At 47.0% G+C, this 25,953-nt stretch overlaps 1 protein-coding gene across 5 annotated transcripts in view; it reads right to left on the bottom strand.

The window, feature by feature from the left end:
• ABCC5 (ATP binding cassette subfamily C member 5) overlaps positions 1-10,906 on the bottom strand; it is a 44,154-nt gene extending 33,248 nt beyond the window's left edge. For 3 of the 5 annotated variants that reach the window (XM_064666066.1, XM_064666061.1, XM_064666059.1), the window contains exons 1-2: positions 10,791-10,906; positions 9,470-9,644 (exon numbers count right to left, since the gene is read on the bottom strand). In XM_064666066.1, the coding sequence (XP_064522136.1) occupies positions 9,470-9,598 (129 nt within the window). In that variant the 5' untranslated portion in view covers positions 9,599-9,644; positions 10,791-10,906. Of the gene's footprint in view, positions 1-9,469; positions 9,645-10,194; positions 10,298-10,790 lie in introns of those variants that run through there. The other 2 variants (XM_064666060.1, XM_064666062.1) reach the window with 2 other exon arrangements.
• Positions 10,907-25,953: the final 15,047 nt, after the last annotated feature.

Raw genomic sequence — 25,953 nt, 5'->3', positions numbered from 1 at the left:
CAAAGCACTAAATGCCTATCAATAACAACCATTTGGTTCCTAACTTTCCATCATGTAATTTTTGTTGGAAATGCCACCATTTTTCATAGGCTTTGCCTGTGCTACATTAACATACAGGACATTAAGACATCCAGCTTCCGCCCACGTGAAGGGCAAGAACAGGAAACTGAGAGAGTCATAAATCTGTCCCTTATTTATTTAACTGAAGTATTTAAACAGTGCCTAAGCATGTTGTCAACAACCCATGCTTCCCATCTCAAAAAACATATTTGCTAAGCTATCAAGAACACAGCCAAGTAATAAGAAAACAAAAGAACATTGAAACTTTATGACACACGGAGTGACTCAAAAATATGCAACACTTGAAATCTGAATTAAAAAAGGCTTGTCGCTCAATTTATATTCTATTACTGACTCACTAAGGCAACACCGCCTTACTAAATCTATCCAAATCAGCATTTAATAAGGGACCTGCCAAAAAACATCCAAAAGGAGTCAGTAGTGAGGAAGAGTTCTGCACCACTGATTTCTGGTTACAGCAGAGGAATTCCTAACTGGTTTGCTATGTTACCCTCACAACAGGTCCCCGGCAGATCTACCCAAACACTTTGTTGCTGATAATATGATGGTTTCTAAGGGATGCCATAGGCAAGTCACAGAATCATTGTTTTTCAGAGCACACAAAAAAAGTACCTATAAGTTAAAAAAAAAAAAAGTCTTCCTAAACAGAAAACATGATGTTTGAGCATAAAAGTAGCTTTTCACCACTTACTAACAAGAACAGCTCTTTAATAAGAAAGCACAATTGTAGGTTTTTCAGGCAGTCCCAAGATAATGTTCTTAAACACTCACTGTGAAAAATAATCAAACTCTCCAGAGCTGCTCAAGAGAATTCTCTCAGCAAAGGTGGAAAAGCTGCCTTGATAAAGACTAGGGCACTGCCTTGGAAAGGCCTTTATAATGTCTCGCCATAGAGGCAAGTGTGAGCACAAACCCCTAGTTCAGAACATTGTTCATCTCCACCTTGGCAAGGTCATCAAAATCCCACATATAAGACTATCAAGTAGTAGTAAAGAACCCTGAGTTGACAACACTGCAGAACAAGAACTCCCACCTCTTGCATTTAGCATCCAGAGCTCAGCAAGCCTCCTCACCCCTTTCTTCAAGTTCCCAGCAGGGAGAGGCAAATAGGAAACCAACAGACCAGCACAACAGAGCTCAGGACTAGGTGGGCATGTGATGTTGATGAGAAGGAGCATTATATGATCACCTGTTCTGCTCAGTGCCTAAAGCACTCTCCATATTACAACTCCAGGATGAACAGCAATTTTAAAATATTTGGGACTTCAATAAAGGATTGGCATTGCAAAACAAGATTAGTTATTAGTTTGCATGGGCTGGGAAAGAATAGGATCAACTGTCCTAGTTAGCTTAAGGGTAACTAAAATAATACAAGAGCCTAGGAAGAGATACTCTGAAGTTGTAATTACATTCTTCTTCCCAGAAATTCCTCTGAGTCCAAGCATAACCCCACTTAAAAGTAGTTAGAGGCTTTATACACTGCTTTTCCAGGAAGCACAGGCAACCCCTAAAGCATTATTGTCCAGACTGCAAGTCACCAAACCTAGGAGTGCCTGAAAATTAAGTAGGTTTGCAGATCCAAACATTGCCAAATCTACTGCTGCTTGGTGAAGCAGCAAGTGCATTATGAACTTCATAGTCCACTAAGGCAATTCTTTTCTCCTTTCACTGGATTTGATGCAGTACATTATCTACAAAAATATTAACAAGGGGATTTGCAGCATTAGGCTCCCAGCCTTCTCTGTAGCTAGGATACTTTATAATACCCTGCCTGATTAAAACATGAGCCCATTTAAGACTAGTTTGGTGTATCATCCACCCATACCAGCTGTCTCCCTGTCGCTGAGGCAGCGAGGAGCAGGCACTGGGCTAGATCAGAGACAGTGGGTGTGAGGAAGGAGGCATTGATCCTTTAGGCATCTGCATATATTGATTGTAAAGTACAGATAGCACAGCTGAATTCACACAGCACCAAGGCGAGACCACAAAATAGTTTTAGATGCCTAGAAATTATGGTTACAGCTTCCAGAACTGCTGAAATGAAACAGGACAAAAAGTTAGAGCCTCCATTTTCTTCTACCTCCTGACAAGGGGAGTATAAATGAAACCTCATGTCTCTGCTGCCTTCTCAGCTACTGCTGCAGGGAAGAACAGCACTTCACAGCACCAAACATATATTCAAATGCAGGAATAAGTACAGCTGTGCCATATTTCTCTTAAGTGAAAAGAACTGTTCAGAAGCATGCTCTGATTTGCCACAACATGTCAGAGATTCAACAGCTTGAAGTCCAGTTATTCACTCTAACACAGCTACATGTGACTTCATTACACAAGATGTCTCTGTCGTTGCTTTTCTCAGCCAGGATTAGCAGAAGGTATATTAACATTTGAGCCATGGCTTCAAAGGTAGCCTGAGTTTATGCATCCTCAGATTAGAGCAGAAGTCTGAGTAGTGTTTGGCAATGATATCAAGGCTCTGTAGCCAAACAAGATCAGAGTATGTATGTCTGTGATATATTTTAGTCACATATATTGAGCACTTTTACTTAAGGCACATAAAGTCCTTGATAAGGACAGGTATATCAGCTTCTTACAGGAATATTTCTTATTTTACCTTGCCCTTGAACTCTGGCCAGCATCAGCACTGAAGTGAGATGTTCTCAACTCTTTCCTAGCAAATCCACTTATTCCTGCAATCCAAGAAATACAGAGTTTGGCACGAAGTGTTCACGTTAGGATTTTACAACTGTAGCTACTGTGAATGCATCTGATTAGCAGCTGTGCACCTGCTTAGGCTTCTGGTATCCATGAACCCCTGTCTTTTGTTTTGCATTAAAACTAGTATTCATGATCTTGTAATTGAAGGAATATAGGATTCATGCAAAACTAAGGTTGTGCACTGATCATCCAGCACTGGAGCTACATTGTTTATGCACAGTAACAGCAGATTCCTGGGGAATTGCAAATAATCAGCTTTAACTATAAGTTTCCCTACAGACTCAGTATCCTACGTGTCTCTGACCACAGCGATGGGAAAACAACTCCTCACTAAGCAGATTAAACTAGCAGAGCACAGACTGAGAATCTGGCTCCTGCCTCACTCAGGTGAGTTCTGCTATCCTGAGGTACACGCAGACATGCTGCCATATGCTGGGGATGTTCTTCAATAACATCCTTTACTCGGGCTGTGTTTAAGTCTGGCACAATAAAAGCTACACAGGTGAATTTTGTGTAACACAGGGAGTATCAAGGGAGGCTTTCAACTTAAACTTCTCTTGAGTGGAATCACCAATGAATGACAGCACTGGCCTTGATGCCACAGCCTTTATCAAGCCTAATAACAATCTTTTATTTAACTCACCTTCCCATACCAACGTGTGCTTCCAAAAGCAAGGGGCACCTCACTCAAGTGGCAAAGAAGCTAGTAAACTCAAACTAAGCACTTCAGGGCTCTAAACACATTGACTTTGAAATTCTTTAACTTTAGTCCTCAAAAACAACTGAAACAGCTTTTTTTTGTGGAAAAGCCAGTTTGCAGCATGCGGTTCAGACCACAACTGACTATTCCTCATCACCAGGATATGAATGTTCAAAAACTAATAACTATCTCACTGTCTCAAGGCATCAGAACTCCCCGCAGATAAGTGAGTTTTCACTCATTTCAAGTCAAGTTTTCCAGTAGTTTGAGATAGATGCATTTAATACTTCTGGCAGCTCTTATAACTGTACATTGTGTTTCTAAAACAGCCAAAGGGCAGAATGTCTCCAGCACATTCCACTGCAATGGAAAAGATACTGCAAGATTTCCTTCACTGATGGCTACTCTGCTCCTTACACACTTTTGGTCATGAGCAGCCCAATTTAGAAATCTGCTTTGAACAAAGGAACAACAACCAACAGTAGTCAAAGACAATACCAGCAAGTGGTCAGATCTGAGGTTTTATCATATGGCTAAGACTTAGGCAGAAGATGTCTAGTGCACTAAGGCAGGCAGTCAAGTTTGAACGGAAGCTGTGAATTACCCAGAACATCAGTGTTCCTCTAGAGGATGTTACTGCCCAGTCAAGGATTTCACCTTTTTGTTCCTAATATTAAGTGGAAGGCTTCTCTGAAACCATAAATCCTACTCCAAGTTTCAGGTAAACTTTTGATACACGACTGGCTGTGGATATGCTTTTCTCAGTGACACATACAGACGTGGAAGACAAAGTAGAGATATCCCTTCTCCAGTGTAGTTAAAAAGTCACCCTAAAACATTCAGCAAACAAGTCCAGGATCTTCTGTCAAATGATTCTTGACAGAATCACTTGATTCTCTATGATCAATCTGTCAGTGGGTGCTTTATTAGCTGAAGTTCAATGGTAAAACAACTTGTCAGAATGCAATTGTAACCAATACATTCAGTTCTTTGAGGATATCATGGAATTAATGTGTCTTTAGAAAGTACCATGAGTGTTTGCTTCTGTACAGTCTAATTGTGTTCAAAGTTTTCAAAGATAACAGAACTGCTTACAAAACAGATTTTAAAGTTTTGCTTTCTTTAGACTTGAAAAAGTAAAAAAAAAAAGTTGTGTTTCCTTGGTTATGAAAATATGCAATCTTCTGGGGAAATGCAGACATCTAGAAGCTTCAACTACAAATAAAAGCTTATAGTTAAGCTTTCTAGGGCTGCTCTAAGCATGGAGTACAAAGGTAGCACCAAGGCTACATTCACATTCCTATTTTTGAACCTCTTGTTCAGCACAGTTGATTCAGACACTTCAGATGCTTCAGAGAGGTTGAGGCAGAATTGATCCTACTATTAAACACTCAGACAGTGATAAATCACTTCAAAGCTATCAGTGCTTGAAGGATTTACATCAGCTCCAACAAGTTCTGATCACATTCCCTGCTGTCTTTGGCAAAAGATGTCAGAGACAAACCTGAAAAACAAGAGATCAAGGTGAGGACAAGAGTATTAGTAGGGCTTCCAATAGCTAAATTTAACAACTCATTTTCCCTTCCTGTTTGAAGCAATCTCTGCAGTTCCACACTGTCCAGTGCCTTGAAATGCAGCAATTTGCACTTGAGGTTTACCACAGATGCAGTCATTATGCTTCCGCAGCAAGAACCTAATCCCGAGCAGTACACCCAGTCAGAACCAATTACAGCTTAGAGTACAATTTGTAAATTAGTACCCTAGCATCTTTAACTTAGGGACTCAAATTCCAGGAACTGAGTTCTCATAAGTATTGTGTATCACAAGTACAAGCTGCTTCTACATCCTCCTCCATCATGAACATAATGGGGTAGGAGGCAAAATCCTCACTTAACTGATGTTCCACCAAATAAACACAAAATCTACATTTGAGAAGTGCCTATTCCAAAACCACTTTGAGAACAAGTTATTTCTCTTACTCATTTGTCATTTTATAGTATATTTCATGGGCACAATGGGGTCTGCCCTCCTCAGGACACACTCCTTCCTTAAGAAAAACTACATACAGTTACTTCAGGTACAAATTGAAGGGCACACGCACATTCTGAGAATGGAAATCAACATATATCAAGTATAAATCAGTATTTCAAAACATCCCTTAATTATTATTCACTAGTCACATAACAGCTTCATACAGATGAAGACTACTGACCATAGTGGTACTAGGCAGCAAGGCACCTACAAGTTACCGTCATCCAGCCATGCCCCCACATACAATAAGCCCAATTAGTATGGAACTATGCACTGAGAACATATAGTTAAGACCCTGTTTTGTAAGATACATTAAGGTCTCCAAAGACTTAAAAACCACTTGTCACAAGAACACAGTGTAGACACTTATTCATGAGGTGAATATATGTATTCGCAAGCTGAATAAATTTTTTTTCTTGAATTTCAGTCCCAGAGTGCCTATTTCAGATGTCCATATTTCTATAGCAACATTCCCATTAACCACCAGGAAATGTTGGATTAGACCTACTTATATTGCAGAATAATTTCAATTATGAATCCAGGAAGCCTATTTGAAAAGCTCCTGTCTTTCAAAGAAGTGATCTTTCAAGCTGTGACCAAGCAGCATTTAAGCTTCCAAGCAAAGAATTGCAAGTTCTTTTTCGTTATTGTCATGAACACACATTACAGCATCCTTTCAGCAGGAAACAAACACCAGTATGGAGATTTCAGGACAGAAAATGTAAAGTTGAATAAAACCTTCATGCAATGCAAAAGAAGAGTCAAACAAAAAGTCTCTGGGACCTTAGCTCAGTAGTAAAACAGGTCTTTCACCTATAAAGATCTTGATCAGAAAAACAACAGGACTTGTCTGTTTCAAGTTAAGAAGGATGCAGAAAAAGGCAGCAATATAGGTAACAAAAAAAACCCCAATGAGTCATGTTATTGATCAGTTATATGTACCTGTAGCCCTGCCAGAAATGGTCATAACCACTGGCCATGAGCCAGTGGTCCTTGACTACTGCCCTCAGAGGACAGGATTCTACCTCACTCTATGAGGTACCTGTGCAACATGTCAGCAAGAAGTCTACCTCATGCAGCGTAAGTCTGCTGCAAAACAGTTCCAAACTCACATTCCACAAAGATCTGCAGTTAGTGCTGAAGTAACACCCTTAATCTGCATGCAGCCTGTTCCTAGCAATATAGATCATGCTCACAGATTCATCATTTTCTGTTCAAACTAGTTCAAATCCTGAGACAGGTTTTCCGCAAGAAATTTGAGAGTCACGACATCTCCATTGATGGCACACCGGACTCTGTTGTCCAAGTGACAGAGTTCCACTACAGCTTAACCCCTCCATCTGAACTGCTGTGCTCCTACCCTTTCTCATGACATCAGCCCTCTGCCACCAGCTGTGTCAAGTAAGGCATCTAACACAATCCAGGTTCCACAAAAGATACAAAGGACAGAGTCCCTTCTCTTCCCTTGAAATACCATTTTCTTAACAACTTCCACCCTTTTGTTACAGGCAGAGGGGAAGTGCTTAACCAAACAGACCAAGCTCAGCCTTATGAAAGGGAAGTCTTTGCCTGTTACCAAAAATATGAAGCATCCCAATGACGATAAATCAAGTATTCTGCTGAAACCAGAGCTTGTTTCAACTAGAAAGGAAGAAATTCAGTCCACAAACATGAACATTTAACTTAGATATGATGTTACAAATACAGCTCCTATACCTTAACCTCAGTATTCTTCAATATAATCTCATTGATATGCAGAAACAAAATCAGAGCTGTTTGTGTTTATGGACTAGATATTCAAGCTGCAAGGCCAGAAAAACAAAAAGGGTACCAATGCCTGAGCTAGAAATTAATGCAACCCTGTCATACTGAACAAGATAACCAGCAAGTAAAGTGAGCAACCTATCAGAACCAGATAAGCAAGGTGAGTGAAGTTCATTCCTCTACTCAAAGAGACCAAACCAAATAAAGCTCAAGGTAGGAACATGGGTAAGCCATTTTCTTGCATCAGTAAGCACAAATTTTACAGAATCCCTGCTTTTCAATCCAATTATCTGGGTCTACTACCCTGTAGTCATAGGCAGCAAATCAAATGGTAGAGGTAGAAGGGTAAACAAGACCACAGCAACAGAGTTAAGCTGACCTGAAGCTGCCTCAAAGATTTTCAACCAGGCAGTACAGACATGCAGGACTTGGCTTACTCTCAGTCTTCAGAAAAAAAACTAAATATGCTGGTTTTGCGATTGCATTAAATTAAAAGGTTTAGAGGTAAGATAAGGATGTTTTCTTCCAAAAGTTAAACCCTGATTAGAAGATACAGACCAACAGGGAGAGATAACATGCCATGATTACTGCTGAACTCCACTGCCACTGGTCAGGAAACAGAGCTGCCCACCAATGGCATCACTGTTGTCACCAGTAATTTGGCAGAGCAGATTTGCTACTGGACAGGGTAGGGTGGATGCAAAGCCCGTGACATCGACATAATAAATGCCGTTAAAAAGCTGCACCGGGACTCCAGAGGGCTCTTGGTTCTGCATCAGTGCCTGCTCTAATGCAATCAGACACCACCTTCCTCAGAACACCGTCAGCAGCAGTCTGCTGAGTCATAGAGCCTGTGGGGACACCGGAGCTGCAGGGCCTTCGAGCGCTCACTGCACTCAAACTGCTGCAGAGCTGAGCACTCCAATCACAGAGAACAGCAGTGCTGCACCGCCAAGCCACAAACACCAGGAAAAACCCCTCAAGCCCCAGTGAAACAAGGTAAGCCTGAGCTGAAGTACATAGTATCTCAGCATCTTGCGTAATCTAGCAAAGCTTAAGCTGTTTTAAAAGTCTTCACAATTCTTCCACACAAATACAGCGAGTTCCCCTATTTCCAACCCTCTCACACCCATGTTTTCACAAGCAATCCATATGGAATGACCAGCAACACATCTGCAAGGATCTTGTCTTTGCAAAAAAAAAAAAAATAAATCAGACATAAGCAGTATTATTTGTCTTCAGAAAAATCTACAGTGTATTTATCTCAATATCTATCTCTCTCTCTGTGTGTGTGTGTATGTATCTATGTACATACATATATATATATCAGTCCTGAGAGTGTTCCAGAAGAGGTTAAGAACAGGATACGCAAGAAATTAGCTGCTCTGAATGCTAGCACTGAAGTATTATCTTTAACCTTCTTTAACTGGTACAGGTTATTAGTTTCAGACCATATCTGTCACCAGCGTGGGTGTTTCCATTTATCTGAGCTTTTTTTTTTGCCCTATTGCACTTGGTATATGCACTCTTTACAGTGAAAACAAGCTCTAAAAATTAGAAGCTCAGAACAATGACAGGCTAGCTCTAAGCTAGTCGTTGTTTCAAAACCCAGCTCTCAAAATAAACCAGTATTATGACAGCACCTCACCATGTTAAATACATAGATGTACAAGAAAGTGTTCAATACTAATTATTTCCATCTGAGGGAAAAAGTAAAAGTCATGCTGCTAGAACAAGCTAGACATCTGCTTTAGAAAATTAATCCCTGAGAAAACCATGGCATGATTAAGAGTTTTTTCAGCTGCCAGCACTGAGTGGTGCATGATTTGTGCCGAGTTCTTCACTGCTCTTGCTTGATTACAATGATTCTAAAATACAAAGGTTTATAAAGTTTCCTTGATTCACATCAATATCTAGACACTAAAAAAAAGTATGTTTTGTTCAAGTGTTACTGAAAAGCCACATTTAAAAGTGAGAAATGCTTAATACGTCCTCAGATCTGTTACTAAAATAGCTACAGTACCCCTTGGAATGACCTCTTCCACACAAAAGGCAATATTCATTATTGACCTTCAATGCAGCGAATCCATATACAGCTGGCACAGCAAAGAGGTCGCTGCATGTACTTCAGTAAGCATAAAGACTGAAAAACAAACAATGAAAAAGTAAACTGACCTTATGTTTAGAATGCTGAAAATTTGACTCCTCCTGCTCTTCATGCTGCACTGAGTCAGCTCTCTCCCTCACACTCCTATACCCAGGACTGGGTATAATGTACTCTTTTCCTATGTCGATGTCTTTCATCTTCTGTAAACGCCAGGGTTTACACGTGTACTTTCACTTCAAATATCTGAAAAATAATTAAATTCCACTTCATTACACACTGTGCCCAACACACCAGTTCCTTTCAGTCAACTATTTTTCAGGTTTATTTTCAAAGTAAAAATCAGAAAGCAATTGTAAAAGAGTTATATCACAAGAGGAATGTAATAACATGACTTTGGAGTCCACACAAGACTACCTTCTCGTGAACTAGTTTAAACATACCCTGAGGTAACCAAATAGTACCATGATCCTCAATGCACTAGAGTGCTGTCATACTTCCTCTCTTAGATCTCTGAAATACACTTATGCAATCTGACAGATTAAAGTAATAGCTACAGCATTTAGCTGAAACCCTGAGAAACTTGACTTGGAAGATAAAATCCCAGAAATCTTTTGCTAGTTTCTGAAGCTGCATATACCCAACAACTTGCAAGACCGATCTCTCTAGAGATATCACTTGATAAAATTAGTCATTACACCCTCCTGAAAATACCTCCCTTCTCTATAGCATTGCTCACTTACTCCATAGGCTTGAGCTACCATTAAGCACAGACACGCAGAAGAACGAGTCACACCTTCGGCGCTGCAGGTTTCCACTCAGTCTATCAAACTGCAGTAAAGGCCAGGAGGAGATTCAGAGCCCCGAAAACAAAATCACAAAAACCCACTGCGAGACTCTGTTTTATAGCTCCGCTCTATTGCATTCCGCCACCTGTCTCAAACCAAGGCGACGGGAGACGCCTGGTTGCGCTACCCGGGTCACACTGCACCAGCAGCTCCGCCGCCGCAGCGCAGCCCCCGGCACGGCGGGGCCGGGCGCGTCACGGCCGGCCGAGGACGCGGCACCCGCGGGCTCTGCGCCCCTCTCAGGGATGCGGGACAGCCCCCGCGGCCAGACACCCCTTCCCCTGTTCCCCCACCTCCCTGTGCCTCCGCCGCACCGGCGTAAACACAAGAGCCCCCCCGCCCCGCCCAGGCACAGGTGCCCCCCGCCCGCAGCCGGGGCGGGACGGGCAGCAGCGTGAGGGGGCACCGCGCAGCCCCGTCACCGGGGGCGAGGCAAGGGGGCTGCTCAGCCGGGCTCCTGACAGGAGAGGGGACGACAAAGCCGCCTGCTCGCCACACAAAGGGCCGCTCCCTCCCTGCCCGCCCCGGTGCCGGCCCCGCTCACCTCCGCCCGCCGACGGCCCCGCTGCAGCTTCTCCGCTCCGCGGCCGCGAACCCAAACAACGCCGCTTATAGCGGTTCCGGCGTGCCCACTGCGCCTGCGGGGGGGGCGCTGCGGCGACCGCTCCTTCCTGGCGCCCCACGGGAGGTGTAGTCCGCGCCTCGGCGCCGGCTGTCCTCCGGCCGCGGGCCAAGAACTACGCTTCCCAGCAGGCGCCGCGCGGGCCGGCTCCGTTCGGCCGCGCCCCCGTCCCGCCGCGCCCCGCCCAGCCCGGTCCCGCCGCTCCTGCCGCAGCGTGGGGGGTCTGGAACGTTCGCCGCCCGCCGGGGCACCGCGGGCATCGCGCCGGGCACCGCATCTCACCGCGCCGCTCGGCAGGGCGGCAGCGCAGCGCAGTGCAGCGCAGCGCAGCTCCGTGGCGTACCGGGCGGTACCGGGCAGTGCGGGAAGGACGGCGCCTTCCACCGTTGGGGAGGGGCGGGGTCCGCTCTGTTCGGACACATGCAGAGCCGTGGGGCAGGCGCCGTGCTACGGGGAGGGCGAGGAGGGTCCCGGTGCCCCCCCATGGCTCCGCAGGGCGCTGCCCGGTTTGCGGGGCGGAGCGGCGGCGGTGCCGGCGGGCACAGCACGAGCGGGGGCCGGGGGCCGCCCCTCCCCGCCGGTCCGTGGGTTGCACCAGCCGGTCGCTCGCTGCCAGTTATCGCAGCCCCTCAGCCGGGGAAAGTGCGGACCTGCGCTTATCTGGGGCTTAACCTCGGCTCAGCTGCGCCCGCAGTGCCGCTCCTGTACGCAGGCTGTGCCCCGGCAGCCGCTGCCGCACGGCTGCTGCTTCCCAACGAGCCAGGCTCGGAGCAGGACTTGATCCCCTTGCCAAGCCCCTACTGTGCCCCTCCAGCTCCCAATCGGGCCAGCTAAAGGGACGGTGAACTTGTCTCAAGGCTTTCCGAGCCAAGCTTTGCCCGCTGAAAGGGGTGGAAGCTGCGGCTGTGTGGTGATGGCCAGCAACCCTAGTTCCCCAAACAGCGTGATACAGGGTGTCCAGCCTCCGCCTCAGGGGAGTCAGTGAAGGAGGAGATGGACACAGCTGCATTTCCTCTCACAAAGGGCTGTAAATATCCTTAACAAACCCTGAGCTGTAGCTTCAACCCTGCTGCGTTTAAATACCCTGTCCTCAGCTGACATCTTCCTTCCACCAGCCAGATTGGGCTGATGTCTCATTTAAGTGGTTTATATAACGAGTGCCTGTTTGCACCGCAGTCCTTGCTCTCCTGTCAGGAATGTTTGTGAGAGTCAATTTGATAGAAATGCTGAAATAAACTCAGGTAAAGATGAGAGATGGGAATCTGGAAATAAAACTGGACCAGAATATTCCCTCCAAGCCCAAAAGCCAACAGTACAAGTAAAAGGTGTCACCATGCAAACAGTTCAAGGACACCCATAAGGTACCAGAGAATCCTTGCAGAGCTCCCTGACACATGGTCGTGCATCCACAGACCTCCAACTCCATTTCTGGAAAAAAAAATGAGAATCGGCTCCATTGCAGGTACTCTAACATTTTGATACAGGAGGACTGACAGACAGACAGGCAGACATACCTTGCCATGGTATGGCAGCTGGGTACACAAGTAGCTGCTGCATTTTCCTGCAGTCTGTTCCCCAGGACTCACAGTAATGCAATTTCAGATTGGTTTGACTGACATTTTATTGGGGAAGGAGCTGCAAGGTGCACTTCATGCTTTATAAATGCTATGTCCCAGAAAAAGGTGGATTTTAAGACAGAACCCAGCAGACAATTTAAAGTCTCTGAACAGTCATTAAACTGACCTTTATCTCCATCAAACACACTGGAGTGTAGGAGTGAGTAGATGTGCAATTACTGAGCCATGCAGTTAAACAGCATAAACAGAAAGGACAAAGTATGAATAATAGGGAAAATTAAACTGTGTTAAAGCTTCAAGGTGAATCACTTGTATTTCATTTTAGGGTTGACCTGAAAATGTTCTGAGCGGGAGCTTGTCTGGCCCCTGGGCTGTGGAAGCAACAAGAGCTGCTTTTTGGAGGTGGCTGTCTGTGCGCTGCTGGCATGTTGAAGCCCAAAGGCTCTGCATCATGTGCCTGGAGAGGAAGAACATGAACCTCCATTATGCCAAAGTCATTACAAAATGTGTTCAGAAAGATGAGCAGAGAGTGTTGTTTAAGCCAAGGGAGGCAGGGCCCTGCCTACGCTTGTTCTGTCCTCTATTTCTCCAGTGCTGGAGTAGATCTGAGAGTAAAAGCGAGGACATGAGTGCTAGTAGAAAGCTGCTGTTAAGTAACAATGTGTACGCTCCACTCAGACTAGCTCTGGGCAATGGGCACGCAGAAGCATCAGCAGTGCTTTCACACCTGTGGTCCTACGAGTGTACGTACTCCCTTGGTATGATGGTGGGATGAAAATGCTTATGTAGGCATAACCCACTTTTTAGTGTGTCACGAGTCTCCTCCAGCATTTGTTCTAAAGGCTATAAATGTACTGGTGCTACCAGCCAGAGGAGTTACATCTTTAGCTCCAGTGGCAGCAGCTAATGCTTTTAGTGCTGTGAGTCCCAGATTCACCCCTGAGGGATAGCAGCTGTTACATAAACAAGGCCTGTACAGTATTAAAACTTGCCCTGATTCAAGATCTGGGATTTGCCGTAATCAGCCCTGACTGCACAAGAAAAGCAGAGCCAGACCAAAGAGACAGTGGCAGTTTTAAAGCCAAGGCCTGCAGACCGTGTGGGTGAGGAAGCAACACCTGACAATTAGTTTTCTTAGAGGTGCTCCCCCCCAACCCGAAACAAACATCAGCAACAAATTAAAAGGAATGTTTGAAACAAGCTGATTTGAGCCATTAGAGCTGAAAATGGAACATCTCTGGACTGACCAGCAAAACCAAGGCTCAGTCTGTGGGAGTGTTGGTCTTTGAGTATCTATCTCTCCTACTACATCTTTCCACATAGGATCTGAGGACGTGCTTCTGCCTTTTGGGGAAATGGTGCATGTGCTGCCCAGGTGACTTAACTGAGCTGAGCCTTGGATGGAAACAGAGAGACAACCTTCAGGAGATGTCCCAGGTTTGGGGAGCATGCCCACGCTCAGTGCTCAGCATTCATGTTCTCCTAACTGCATTTAAGACCAGCATCTCAGACACAAAAAACCCTGTTGCACACATAACTGTGAAGCAGAGAGCTTCCTGTGTGCTGATGGGACCCAAATGCCTGGTGAGCCCAGAAGACTCTGGCTGCACAGGTTGGTCAGGGATTAATGGGGTGGTGTAGTCAGTGTTTTACTACTGGGAAAATATTGCCATGAGGCACTGGGATAAAATAGCTTTTCTCTTTGCCCTGAAGGAAAAGCTGTCCCCCAAAGAAGCAGCACAATGTGATTGGAATAATGTCCATGGAATTATGTAGAATACCAAGAGATACCTTGGGCTAACAGGAGTGGAGAGCTGTCATGCCAAATTGCCACCTGCCCAGTGCCTCCTTTCAGACCTATGGGCTCTGCGAGCTGGCTGGGGAACACAACATGCTTTGGTCAGTGTGGATGATCCTTGAGGAGGCATCTTCCTTTGGCACAAATCTGGACACTACTGTGGAGAGCAGTTCTTCTCCCTCTCCCAAATCCCCTTTCCTATGTACCTCATACACAGAGGACATCTCCTTACTCTTCCCCGCTGAGATGCTTGGTCACAGATGCTGAGGCTTGCATTTTCAGCGTGAGTTTCCTGAGTGTGTCCCTCCTGATGAGCATGCTGACAGTTGTTATGCTTGCTAGTGCTTTTTTACTCTCTCACTAATCAGAGCTCTCAACCATGAAGTGCAGAACTCAGAAATTAATTGGACAGCTTAAGTAAAAGTCCCATGACCAAATTTCGCCTGTAGCACTGCAAACCGTAACAAGTCCAGAAATAGAGAGGTCTGGAGAGACTGCATTCATCAGCTTGTTCGTGATTCTCTATCCCTGTGCAGGGCCCAATCTTTTATTGATCATCATGTCCAGGTGTCTCTCCCACACACAGCCTATTACTTCATGACTTTGAGCTCTCAGAGCAGACCAAAAGATTTCCCGTTGCACTGCAGCTACTGCAAGTCATTCTTCTGGAAAGCAATAATTTAGCATCAGCTGTGCCATGTGAGCCACCAACCCATGTGGGCAGCTTGGCAGATTGAAACAAGCATCAGGTAGGTACAGATTGACAACAGGACAGTAAAGAGACATTGATATTCATTTTCCTTTCTATCTTATATCCAACTTCACAGCTTAATAGGAAATGAAAAATATTTGTGGCAAAACCATCAACAAGAAGATCACTGAGTGCAGTCATTCTTAATCTATCATCCTTAGGCTCCAGAGTTAACATCCTATTGAAGAGACAGAGAGGAAGACAGAAGTCAATGTGGTACTTGAAGTAAGGCTGTCAGAGTGCTGTGACTTGCTCAATCATTCCTCTCTTAAATCTCACTAGCAAACAAACAATTTCAGGACATCCATGGTCTGGATTTGTCACATGAAAACCACAGTCCAATTTCCTGCAAACAATGATGTTAATAATCAGCAGTAATGTTGCATAATAAGTTGTTACTTGTTACAGCAAGAGTCGGGCACAGTTACCCCTAATTTAAGAGAAGTTATGGTATCTAATGGATTTGGTCATGACTTGCAATTGAAGAGCAAGCAGAGGCAGAGACATTTAGTGCTGCTGGCATCCGAGTCTTCCTAAATATCCTGCTGCTGTGCACAGGGGCTGGAGAGGCTCAGGAACACTGCCCTCTGAGCTGCCTGGACAGATAAAACTGTCCATGCTGTGCCAGGCATCTCCCTGTTCTGCTAGACCATAGGTGCTTGTGCACAACATTATGCATACACCACCATTTACCTGGCTCCATCGAAACCGACGGCATGGAGCTAATAACGTCCCCATATGGACCTGGTACCAAACCCACCTTCCCATTCCAGTCATAGCTGCACAGAAAGAGGTTAGCAGGGTCAGAGAATGAAAGACCTAGTGCCATGAGCCAACCATTTCCTGGACCTCAGCATTTTCCATGTGGCTGCTCTGATTTTCAGGGCATGTGAGGCACAGGACCTTGTGGGATGCTCAAGACCTAAGCAACACCCCAGGAATCCCTCACTTAACAGTATGGACACTTTCTGAGCTCTCACGTTTTCATTACTGCAGTCTCATTGTGCTTGCACTCTGAAAATGACTCATGCAGACATTCAAGTCCATGTGCTTTATGTTGCTTCAGTGCTGAACAATCTGTGTTGCTGATCAGAAACCGGTGAGAGTGGAGGCCAGCTCACACAGCACAGCGAGGAGCCGTGATTTCCCCACTCTTCCCCCAGAAAAATACAGAAGAGGAATACCACGTGTTTGGACACAGAAAAACGAGACTTTCCCTTTCCTCCTGACCTGTGGAAAGAGTTCATTAATATCTTAGTACACCTGTGCATTTGGCTTTCCTGGAAGCGAACTGTACTTGCTTGATGTTTGTGCAGAGCTGTTAGCAAGTGTGGGCGTTCACACTGTGATTGTGTTTCAGAGGATGAGGCTCCTGGGCTGATCCAGGCAGAGATACCACTCCAGTCTACAGCAGTACCAGCCATCATCTTCCCGTCAGTTCATGTGGGAGGATGAACCTTCCTAGCCAAGCTAACGGTGTTTTACTCTTGTTCTTAACAGCTTCTACAAATAGACCTGCTTTTGCAACAAATGCCTTTCAGTGTTATTTTTTTTTTCAGGTTTTGATCATCGTGCCCTATTTCTGCAGTATTTATGCTTGTCAGAGTGCAGAAGTAAAAGGTGCAATGCTGTGCTCTATCACACATATTAAATTTGGGTTGTAATTCATCATTCAGGTCAGGAGGAGAAAGCACTGAAAAAGTATCTTATTTCATATGCTACCTTCTCTGGATTTTGGGAGAGTGGGATACAAATAACACCCTCCCAATACAATTAGCAGCAACTTATTAAAAAATGTTTTTTTCTTACAGGGAAAAGCAAGAAGCTTTTAAAGCTGTTGCAACGTTTAAAGTGTAATCCAGTGCAGAAAACTAGTTTAAGGCAGTTCATTTCTAGACTGATTGTTCAGTCTTTCTTCTATAAACCTGATGATTCAGAGGACAAGATCAATCCAAGGGCAAAGCGCTGCCCAGAGAGCAGAAGCCTGTGCAGACCTATCCGTTGTAGCAAGTTGTGTGGTTCCCACACCTTGCACCCCACCCACGGTTAATGAGTAATGGATGGAAATCAGCAGCACGGGTCACGCTGGAGCCTGCCTGCTCTCACTGGCACAGACGACTCGAGCCTTGGCTGTGCTGTACGGTATTGCTGGTTGTTTGATGAACTTAGTGGAAAGGACAAACAAAATGCTGGAGATGTGTCTGAATGAGCATTAGCGGGCTGGGATTCATCCCAGCTTCGCAACTCTGACTTTGGGAGTTACATCCTTTCAGCTGTCTGTGTCCGTGCTGCAGATGTGCAGCAGTGACTTTGGTTAGTCTGTAGTGTTAAGTATGCAGGGAGAAACTCCTCTAACCCCTCTCCAAAAGCAGTTCAGGATTGTCCCCAAGCCCGGACATAAGGAAAGGAAAACAGCCATGTCAGAGTGGTGCGTTCAGTTCAGTCTGCTTTTCTGGAACCAGTTTTGGTTTGGCCAAGCAGCCATGGCCAGAGCTATGCTGGACGTAGGCTGTAGTGGAGGAGCTGGTTCAGCCCTCACAAAACCTGGAGGTGGTGGCCAGGGCATGACGCAGCACGACCTTCCCATCGGCTCTCAGGGACACGGTCACAGCCTGCTGCCAAGGCAAGGCACACTCTGTCCACTGCTTGTCTACCTCTGCGAAAACAAAGCTGTGGGTCCACTGAGGTGAAAGTGTCACTGCTTCCAGCTGTGTGGAAACAGCAGAGCCAGGCACAGCAGCAAGGTCACTCAGCTGGCCTGTACTGGGATGATGGTTTCTTACAGCTGTCTGCTTATATGGCTGTGCAGGGCACACTTGATAAGTGCCATCAGGATGTACTGTGGAAAAACAACGTACGGATGCATCTGTGACAGCCCCGTGCAAGAGTGCAAAGTGCTGCCTCCTGCTGCTCTCCCCATCTGCCCCCACAATGCTGCAGCTCCTCTGAGCAGCACCTGGTTCATGAGGTGAACAACAGGCATGGACAGACACCACCTCTTTCATCTTCCAGCAGATGATGAGCTTACAAGTAGCTTGTGTCTTCCTTCCTGTTCCCCCAAACACTTCCCATTTCCTACATTTGGTCTGAAGTGACCCTGCCAGCATCCATCCAAGGTCTCGTGATGCTGCATAGCAGTGACATCCAACACCTTCCTCTACTGCTAGTGCTCTCTCCTCCCCCAAGACACAGTTTGTGGGTGCCAGTAGCTCTCTGACCACCTGCTCTCATCCTCTGTGGAGATGCTTGTTGATGATAGCCCAGTTGGTCATTACGTACCTCACATCTGCATCTGCCCCACTCCTGGGAACACGGGATGGTGCCTGACAGGTGTGTAAGGCAGGCAATGCTGTGGGGACTGCCACTACCACTGGAGTCAAGGTCTCTGTGTCCCCATGTGTTCTCAAGCCCCTAGGGCTTTCCCATAGTGGAAATACAGCCAGCCTGTATTTGCCCCCATACTCCCAGGTGTCCCTCTGAGATGCATGGGAAGGATGAGCCAGCCTCAGCAAGCACAGAGCAAGCAGCCTGTGGGGAGAGGACCGTTCTGTCCCATTGGAAACACCTCAAGCAGCATGAACAAAAAAGGGCTTCAAAAAAAGGAGAAAAATAATTAAAAATGCTGGGAGCCCCTGGCGGTGCCTGGAATCCCACGTGGTGGAGAAAAGGCCGGCTGGGATGCCAATTTTGGAGCTCGTCAGTTTTAGAAGCAAATGAAGACAGCCAAGGTCATAGAGTGTTGGGCCTCTGGGATTGTTACTCTGTGGCTGAAAACTGGGAAAAAGGGGAAGCTGCAAGTCAAATACAGCTCTGTCCTTGCCTGTGCAGCTGGGTCTGGGGCTCTCCTGGGTCCTGGGGTGGTCAGGTCGCAAGGGCTGGCCTGGCTGCACACAGGGGTGATAGGGGCAAGAAGCTGTTTTTTGGAGAATCCTCCTTGGGGTTGCAGGGAGCACAGGCAGCTCTGTGTTCAGACAGCAAGGGAATGGGAACTCCAGGCAGCAGTGAGTAATTATCAGGGCTTGGGAGACTTGCTCTGCTTTGTCGCTGCAGGAGAAAGCAGCAGAAGTAGTTGTCTATTGCTTTCTCCTCCCAGGAAATGGTTTCCTGGGGGCTCCTGAGACAAACCCTCTGTGTGCATCTTGTTTTGATGAGCTGATTGCTTTTGCTTCCTTGGGCAGTGCTGCCAGAGCACCAGCAGCCACGCTGCAATGCCACCACAGCACCCTGGTGCCTGTGTCCCTGGGGACCCCCACACTCCTCCCCACACATTGCTAACCCCAGCCCCCCAAGGGCTTGTGTAGGACTGGCAGAGTGAGTGGTGGGTGAGCACATGTGTCCCAGGGGGCTCTTGGCCCCCAAGTGACGAACCATGGCCACCGTGGGTCTCAGTCCAGGTGGCCATGGCACTCACTCAGATGTCTCTCATTGCTTCCACCAGTGGGACCGTGGAGACTGCTGTTGTGGGACACCAAAAGGTCTGGGACAAAGCCTAGGCAACACCCTGGGTTAGCCAAGGTAAAGCCTCTAGTAACAATGTACCCCGAAAGGAAATACTGATCAGTCTGAAACCTTGAGGCTGTCTGTAAGGCTACAGAAACCCCTGAAAAGGAAGGCATATGTCTGGTGTAGGTTTGCTTTGCCACACAGAGCCATGTCACGTGCCTGTCCCATGCACTGCAGACAGGGACAGTACTCGAGCTGTTTCTGAGCCACTAATAGGAAAAGCCCCATGTTTAATCATGGCTTAGTCCAGACAACTGGAAACAAAGCACTCTGGCTGCTGCGTGCTGCTCTCCATCATGACGTGGGAGGACAGGAACCCTCCCAGCTGTAGCTGCAGGGATGAGACTGGTGTTCGAGGAGTGGCAAGCAGCTCTAGCATCTGCAGCCTGGTTAACTGAAAGAACAGCCCCCCAGTGCTTAGAGCAACAAACCCAGCCTAACACTAATCACAAGAAAATAGCCCAACCTCCAGACGCGCCCTGCCCTCTCCCCTGGACTGGGAGTGCAACACACAGGAGCTGGGGAATGTAAAGACTTGAAGCATCAGGACCAGCTTCTCCAGCACATGGTTACAGGATGGGAGCAGGGAGGTGCTGCCGAATTCCTGAGGTGGTAACCAGCTTGTTCTGTGACCACAACTGTATCACATCTCAAACTCGTGGCTCAGTTCCTCCTCCTAAAAAATGCATGACTGCTGGAATCTGTGTGACAGAGGCAAAGGACAAGTTGCTGTAGGAAAAGCAGAGCAAAGTCTTGAACTGCTGCTGGGCAAAAGATCCTCCTCATAAGTGAGCAGCATCTGGCTTCCTCTTAAATACAAAAGATTGCACTAGTTTGAACTAATGGAAAATATGCTGCTCAGACCCAGCTCCTTGTCAGTGAGGCACATGTAGCATCAATCACCAGCTGCTCCTGACTTGAAAATACAGCAGCTCCTCATGTGGATGGGAAAAATGAGCTTCAGCATTGCATGGCCTTTGTGAATCCTACTGCTGCCTCCTCTGTCTTTAAAAAAGTCAGGGCCTGCTCTTTGCAGTTCACTTAATGTGGCCACAGTCTGGTATGAATTAAGTCCAGCTCTCAGTGTTGGTTTGTCGCTTTTCTGTTTCCTCAGCATGTTTGCAGTGATGCACAGAGATAGTTTAAAACATATTTTACTGCATGCTTTTATCATATTAATCAAATCTCACACTGATGTCCCGTGATTGCAGGCAGAGATACAACTTAGATCAAGTTTCTGGCTGAACACCTGTGTCACCTGCAGGTAAGAGTAGGTCTGGGTGATAACTCTGGAGGGATGATCCATCCAGCTGTGGGGGGAAGAGCTGAGCCCTGTCTGTGCACTTAGAGCTGCATGTTCTACACTGTCTCCTTACCTCAGCACCAAGCTGAGTTACTGCAGTCATGGTGTCTTTGGGCTTACCTTTGCCCTGTTTTGCATGTCATGTCATTGCAGACACCCCTTCAAAGTCCAAGCCAGGGCTTTACACATTCCCCTACCCAAGAGGTTGTTTGTGATTCCGCACTGCAGGGATCAGAGCTGTTGGGTTATCTCTAAGGGCCAAGGATCAAAGCTGAGTATAATGATCCTGCTAAGAGTGTTTATTCCCCTACACAGTATTGGCACTGCAGCCATGCCTGGAGTCCCTCTTTGGAAGTAGTGGCCCTCTGATGGGGACAGACAGCACGAGAGGCAATCCAGCCTGGTTCTGACAGCATGCATTAAGCCTAGCTGGGTCAGGAGGTGTCTGAGTGCTAAGGAGGTGTCTGAGTGCTAAGGAGGGGTGTGTATTCCTGCCCTGTGGAGCTAATAATTTCATTTCATCTCAGGTGACTGCATCAAGCAAGAAACAATTTTGATAACTACAAGGTGGCATGTATCAAACCTTGTGATTTGGTGTTGTCACCAGTGCTTCAGACTCTGGTTGATTGCAAAAAGGTGAAAAGAAGTAGATATAATACATCTGTTTAGGGCACCTGAGCCAGCACTTGAAGGAAAGTGGCTGCAGACAAGTGGAGTCTGGGAAGCTTCCAGAGACAAAGCATCCTAACTCCCACTGATGTGACAGAAAAGTGGTGGGATAACTGTGATGAATTCCTCAGTGTTTCTTCTGTACAGACCCTTTTCACATGGCTGAGCACATTGTGTTATAGCATTATTCATTGCTTTGACTTGAAAGGAACAGAAAAAAAGAACCTCTAATCCAAGAGACTTTATTTTTTCTAGTTTGCAGTATATTACCTTTTCTTTGGTATCTACTACAGCTGGAACAAGCACATCTACACTACCAGGAAAAAGGTCATTAATCAGCAACTTCCTTCAACTTTTCTGCAACCATGTGCATATTGCACTTTGAAATATATCCCTGACAAATTAAAAGAAGTGTTGGAATGAGTCCATGGAAAACATAAGTTCAGTAACCCGATCTGTAGTGTACAACATCTGTCAAGATAACGTGATCTCTCAGCGGCTTTGATGTGATGGAAGGGGGCCACTGAGTTCCCCTGAGAAAGTTTCCCATCTCTCTCTTTATTAACTAGATTTGAAGGCTGCCCCAACAAACTCTGGGTGCATGAACAACTGAATGGGTCCTTGAAAAGGCACAGTTACTGAACATCACTCAGTTCCCAGCCATCCCTGAAAATGCAAAGCCCTTTGGGCTGAAAGTGGTAATAAATGTAACTTTCCTGTGGAGCTCCAGGCTCGCAGGGGGAGGAGGGTTAAAGGAAACATGCCCTCTCCTCTGAACAGGGCCCTTGCAGGAAAGGCAGTGATCAGAGCACAGATAGCTGTGCCTTGATCAAAGCTCTCCCTCGCTTCTGGCAGACCAGGCGATGGGAAGCAGAGCTGTCTCCTTCCTGAAATGATGCATCTGCTGCCGGCAGCAGAGAGAAGGCAGAGGAATGGAGAACTCCTCCTCCTCCAGCATCCTCTCCAGGCAGGGCTGTGGCTGCTCTGGAAAGGAATGCTGCAAGAGCCCTTTACCTCCTCTGGACAAGATGAGGGATGAGGACTTACTCTGCCCTTGTACAGGAAAGGGGAAGCCCCCTCTCAACAAGGGAGCAGAAACAGATCAACAATTCCTGCTGGTGCCTGCTCTGTGTCAGTGCCGTAAGGCCCCAGGGTGGGAGGGAGGGAGGGATAGGTTGGAGCCAGCTAGGGAGCTGAAAATGAGGCCCTGAGTCAGAGAGTGGCCAGCCAAATTTCTGGGTATTTGCCCTGGCTGTTTAGAAATAGGGATTTCCCTCCTTGCCCCTGGCAGCCCTGAACCCATGGCACCATGGGTTCCCTTGTCATGATACAGGTGACAGCAGGTCCTGTCCCTGTACTGCTTTGCAGTGTGGCGTTTCTCTGCCCTTCTCCAGTGGGCAGTCCCAAGGCTGCACTTACCCAGCCCCACACATTTTTCTCTCTGGCTCAGCCCATGGATTCCTTCCTAGCAGATATTAATGAAGCCTCTCTGGGCTACCCTTACATACCTGTTTGGGAAGGGCCGTTCCCAGCTTTGCTTGCTACAGAGCTGGAAATGGGTTAGCTGGGAAAACAGGAGGCAGCTCTGCTTGTGCACCACTGAACTGGGAAAAAGAATTTGTTCACAGGCTGCAATCCCATTTCACATGGCTCAGTGCAGAGCCAAACAGGAGCACAAAGCTGAGGGTAAACCCTGGACTAAGGTACGGTTTGAAGGGCAAGGACCCCAAGGAAGGAGGTGTTACTCATGTAGTAGTGGTGCAAAAAGTTCTGTGTGAATAAGGAACACAGAAAGGGCAAGGGAAGTATTACTCTGTAGACTGACAAGCCTTTCTCAGAGAGAAAGTGATCTCCTGGGTGTTCATGCTCAGGCAGTCCCTGCGTGACTGGGACTGCTGGTTCCTGTGAGTGCTCCAGCACTGTCCCCGATGGGAAATGTGTTTTGCTTTTCAGACTTGAGCGGCTTCTGGGGTCACACAGGGTGGCTGCCTCCAGGGACTGCCATCCCTGGGGCTGGAGCACATGCCAAGCCCAGATGGCCGCTGACTCATTTTCTACTCCTGGACAGGGTGTCCTCACCGAGCTCACTGAGAAGCCTAAGCCCAAAGCCTCATCAGTCTCTGAGGGTGACCAGAGAGATGAATCAGCAAAGGATGGAACCAGAGCGTGAGCAGGGATAGCAGAAGAGCAGCACATAGGTGATCCTGCACCTGCATCATGGTTACCTAGGCAAGACCATGTCTGTCAGTTGGACATGAGCACCATTGCTCTGGGGCTGGTGTTTCTCCTCAGAAGAGCAGCTGCTGGTGAGGGATAATGGAAGCAGCTACCTAAGAAATCTGGAAGTAGCTGTTGCTTGCTGAGGCCATGGGGAGAGAAAAAAAACATTGCAAGGTGGAGAAGCTGGAGTAAGGCTTGTAAAGAAAGGGCTGGAAACTCAGCTAAAATATCCAGGGCAGTATGGCCTACAACTCAGTCTGCATCTGTGGGGCCAGAGCTTGGGACCAGGAAAACCCACAGAATGAAGTAAATTAGAGAGACATTTACTCTATGACTTAGCTGTGCTTTCTCTGCCTCTCCTCTAATTTCAGGTTCCTGAGCTCCAGGCAGGGCTGGTCAGTGGCAGATAGACTGTCACATGGATGTCCCTTCTCTAGAGTAAACATGGGGCACTTCTGCTGTCCCTTGTCTCTCTAGGGAGACCTGTGCCACCCATGGGGAATCTGTTTAGCTTGGCATACCTGTGGGATACCCAGTAGCATGGGATGAGCATCGACAAGCAGCACTCTGCTACACTGTGAGTGTTCTGCTCCTTGCAAAGGGACCCCTCCAGTCCCATCTTCATGTTTTGGCAGCTGGGGAGGTGCTGGTGCACTACTTGTCTCATTGCACATCCCATCTGGCACAGGGGCAACACAAAACGTGAGAGGGCTGTGTAGAGTGAGCTCAGGCAGCAGTAATGCATCTGCCCTGTTAGCAGGTGAGTGATGCTGTTCCCAGGATCCCACTGGTAGAAGAGACTACTAGGGAGTTCTGCAAGCAGCGCCCCTGGGCAGCTGGAAACCTGTGGGGATGCAGACAGGGTGGCCTCGTGTCTTTGGCTCCCCTTCTCAAGTCTGCCAACCCAGAAGCCAAGAGTGGAGGAAGCTCAGCAGTTCATCTGGCAGAAGCCTTCTGCTGAGAAGCACAGGAGAGGCCCAAATGAGCAAAGAGCCTGTGAGTCAGTGTCCCTGTTGTCCCTGCTTGGCCAGAGCCCAGGGTGTGGGAGGGAGGGAGGCAGAAGGGTTGGGATGTAGAATCTGTCTGGCTTCCATGCTTTCTGACTTACTTGTGGTCTGCAGTTTTCTTTTTACCTCCAGGACTTGGTTCAGTGCTCAGGTAAATCTTGTGTCAGGCACAGAGTCATTCAGGTGAGCTGAACAATGTCCATGTCCTGGCTGTTGCCTACCCCTTCTCCCAGGGCTAGGAGCTCTTCCAAGGGCACTTGGGGCCGGCAGACCCCTCTCTACACCTGGCAAGTGAGTGTCAGCTGTCCTGGGTAAGTTGAGGACAGTCCCCTGAGCCCAGACACTGTGTCCCATAGCCTGCCCCCGTCACCATGTGGGGATAGCTCCAACCAAACCAGGCTCTTTGTCAGCATGGAATGGGCTAAGAAGAGCTGAGTTTAGGCATTAATTTCATCCCTGAACTGGAGTTGAGGTGACAGAAGTCCCATAGCTCTGCTGAGGCACCCAAGGATGCTCCAAGGGCATCAGAGCTGCTGGCCACCAGGCAAGTCATGTGAGGGGAAATAAGCCCTGTGCTAGGCATGTGGTTCTTCCATGTGACCTCTCGTGATTCTCCTCATTGCAAATCTCACCACCCTGGGGAACCCTTGGTCCCACTCAGCCCTGATCAATGTGGAGCCCCAAAACTGCCTAAAATAGGACCAAATCTGGAGCTACCTGCTAAGGCTTAATGATGCCTCATGGGCCATTTTCTATGCAGAGGGAAAAGCCAGGGAACAACTAAATGCTCAGCGAGAACAACAAATGGAAAAGACAGAAGGATTAAAAATGTAGGTACAGGGACCAGGAAGATGCCCCAGAAAGCAGAACATCCCCCCAAAGGCTCATCATTCCCAGAGTTGGTATATGCTGCCCCAGGTATATGCTGCTATGTCCAAGAATATCCAAGGATGAGGGAGGAAGGAAAAGTCCCACAGTCTCTCAGTCTTCCCACCCCACTGCCCAACCACTGTTGGATACTGGTATTGATAGACCTCCGGTCTAACCCAGCTCAGTCTCATTTCAATTTTCATGAGCTAATTTCAGTTTTAAAAGCTCCACGGGAATTATATTGCTTCTAGAAAATGTTTGGCCTGGGCGCTATTTGCATGGAAGTTCACAGGTTAAACCAAAGGGAAATGTGTCTGCAAAGCCTGAGGAATATTTATCAAGCTGATTTTGAGTTCAGTTCATTAGCAATTACCTTGATTTGTCTTC

The sequence above is a fragment of the Pseudopipra pipra genome, chromosome 10 (assembly GCF_036250125.1).
Source record: "Pseudopipra pipra isolate bDixPip1 chromosome 10, bDixPip1.hap1, whole genome shotgun sequence".
Taxonomy (NCBI): Eukaryota; Metazoa; Chordata; class Aves; order Passeriformes; family Pipridae; genus Pseudopipra; species Pseudopipra pipra.
This window is presented reverse-complemented; position numbering and strand designations above follow the sequence as displayed.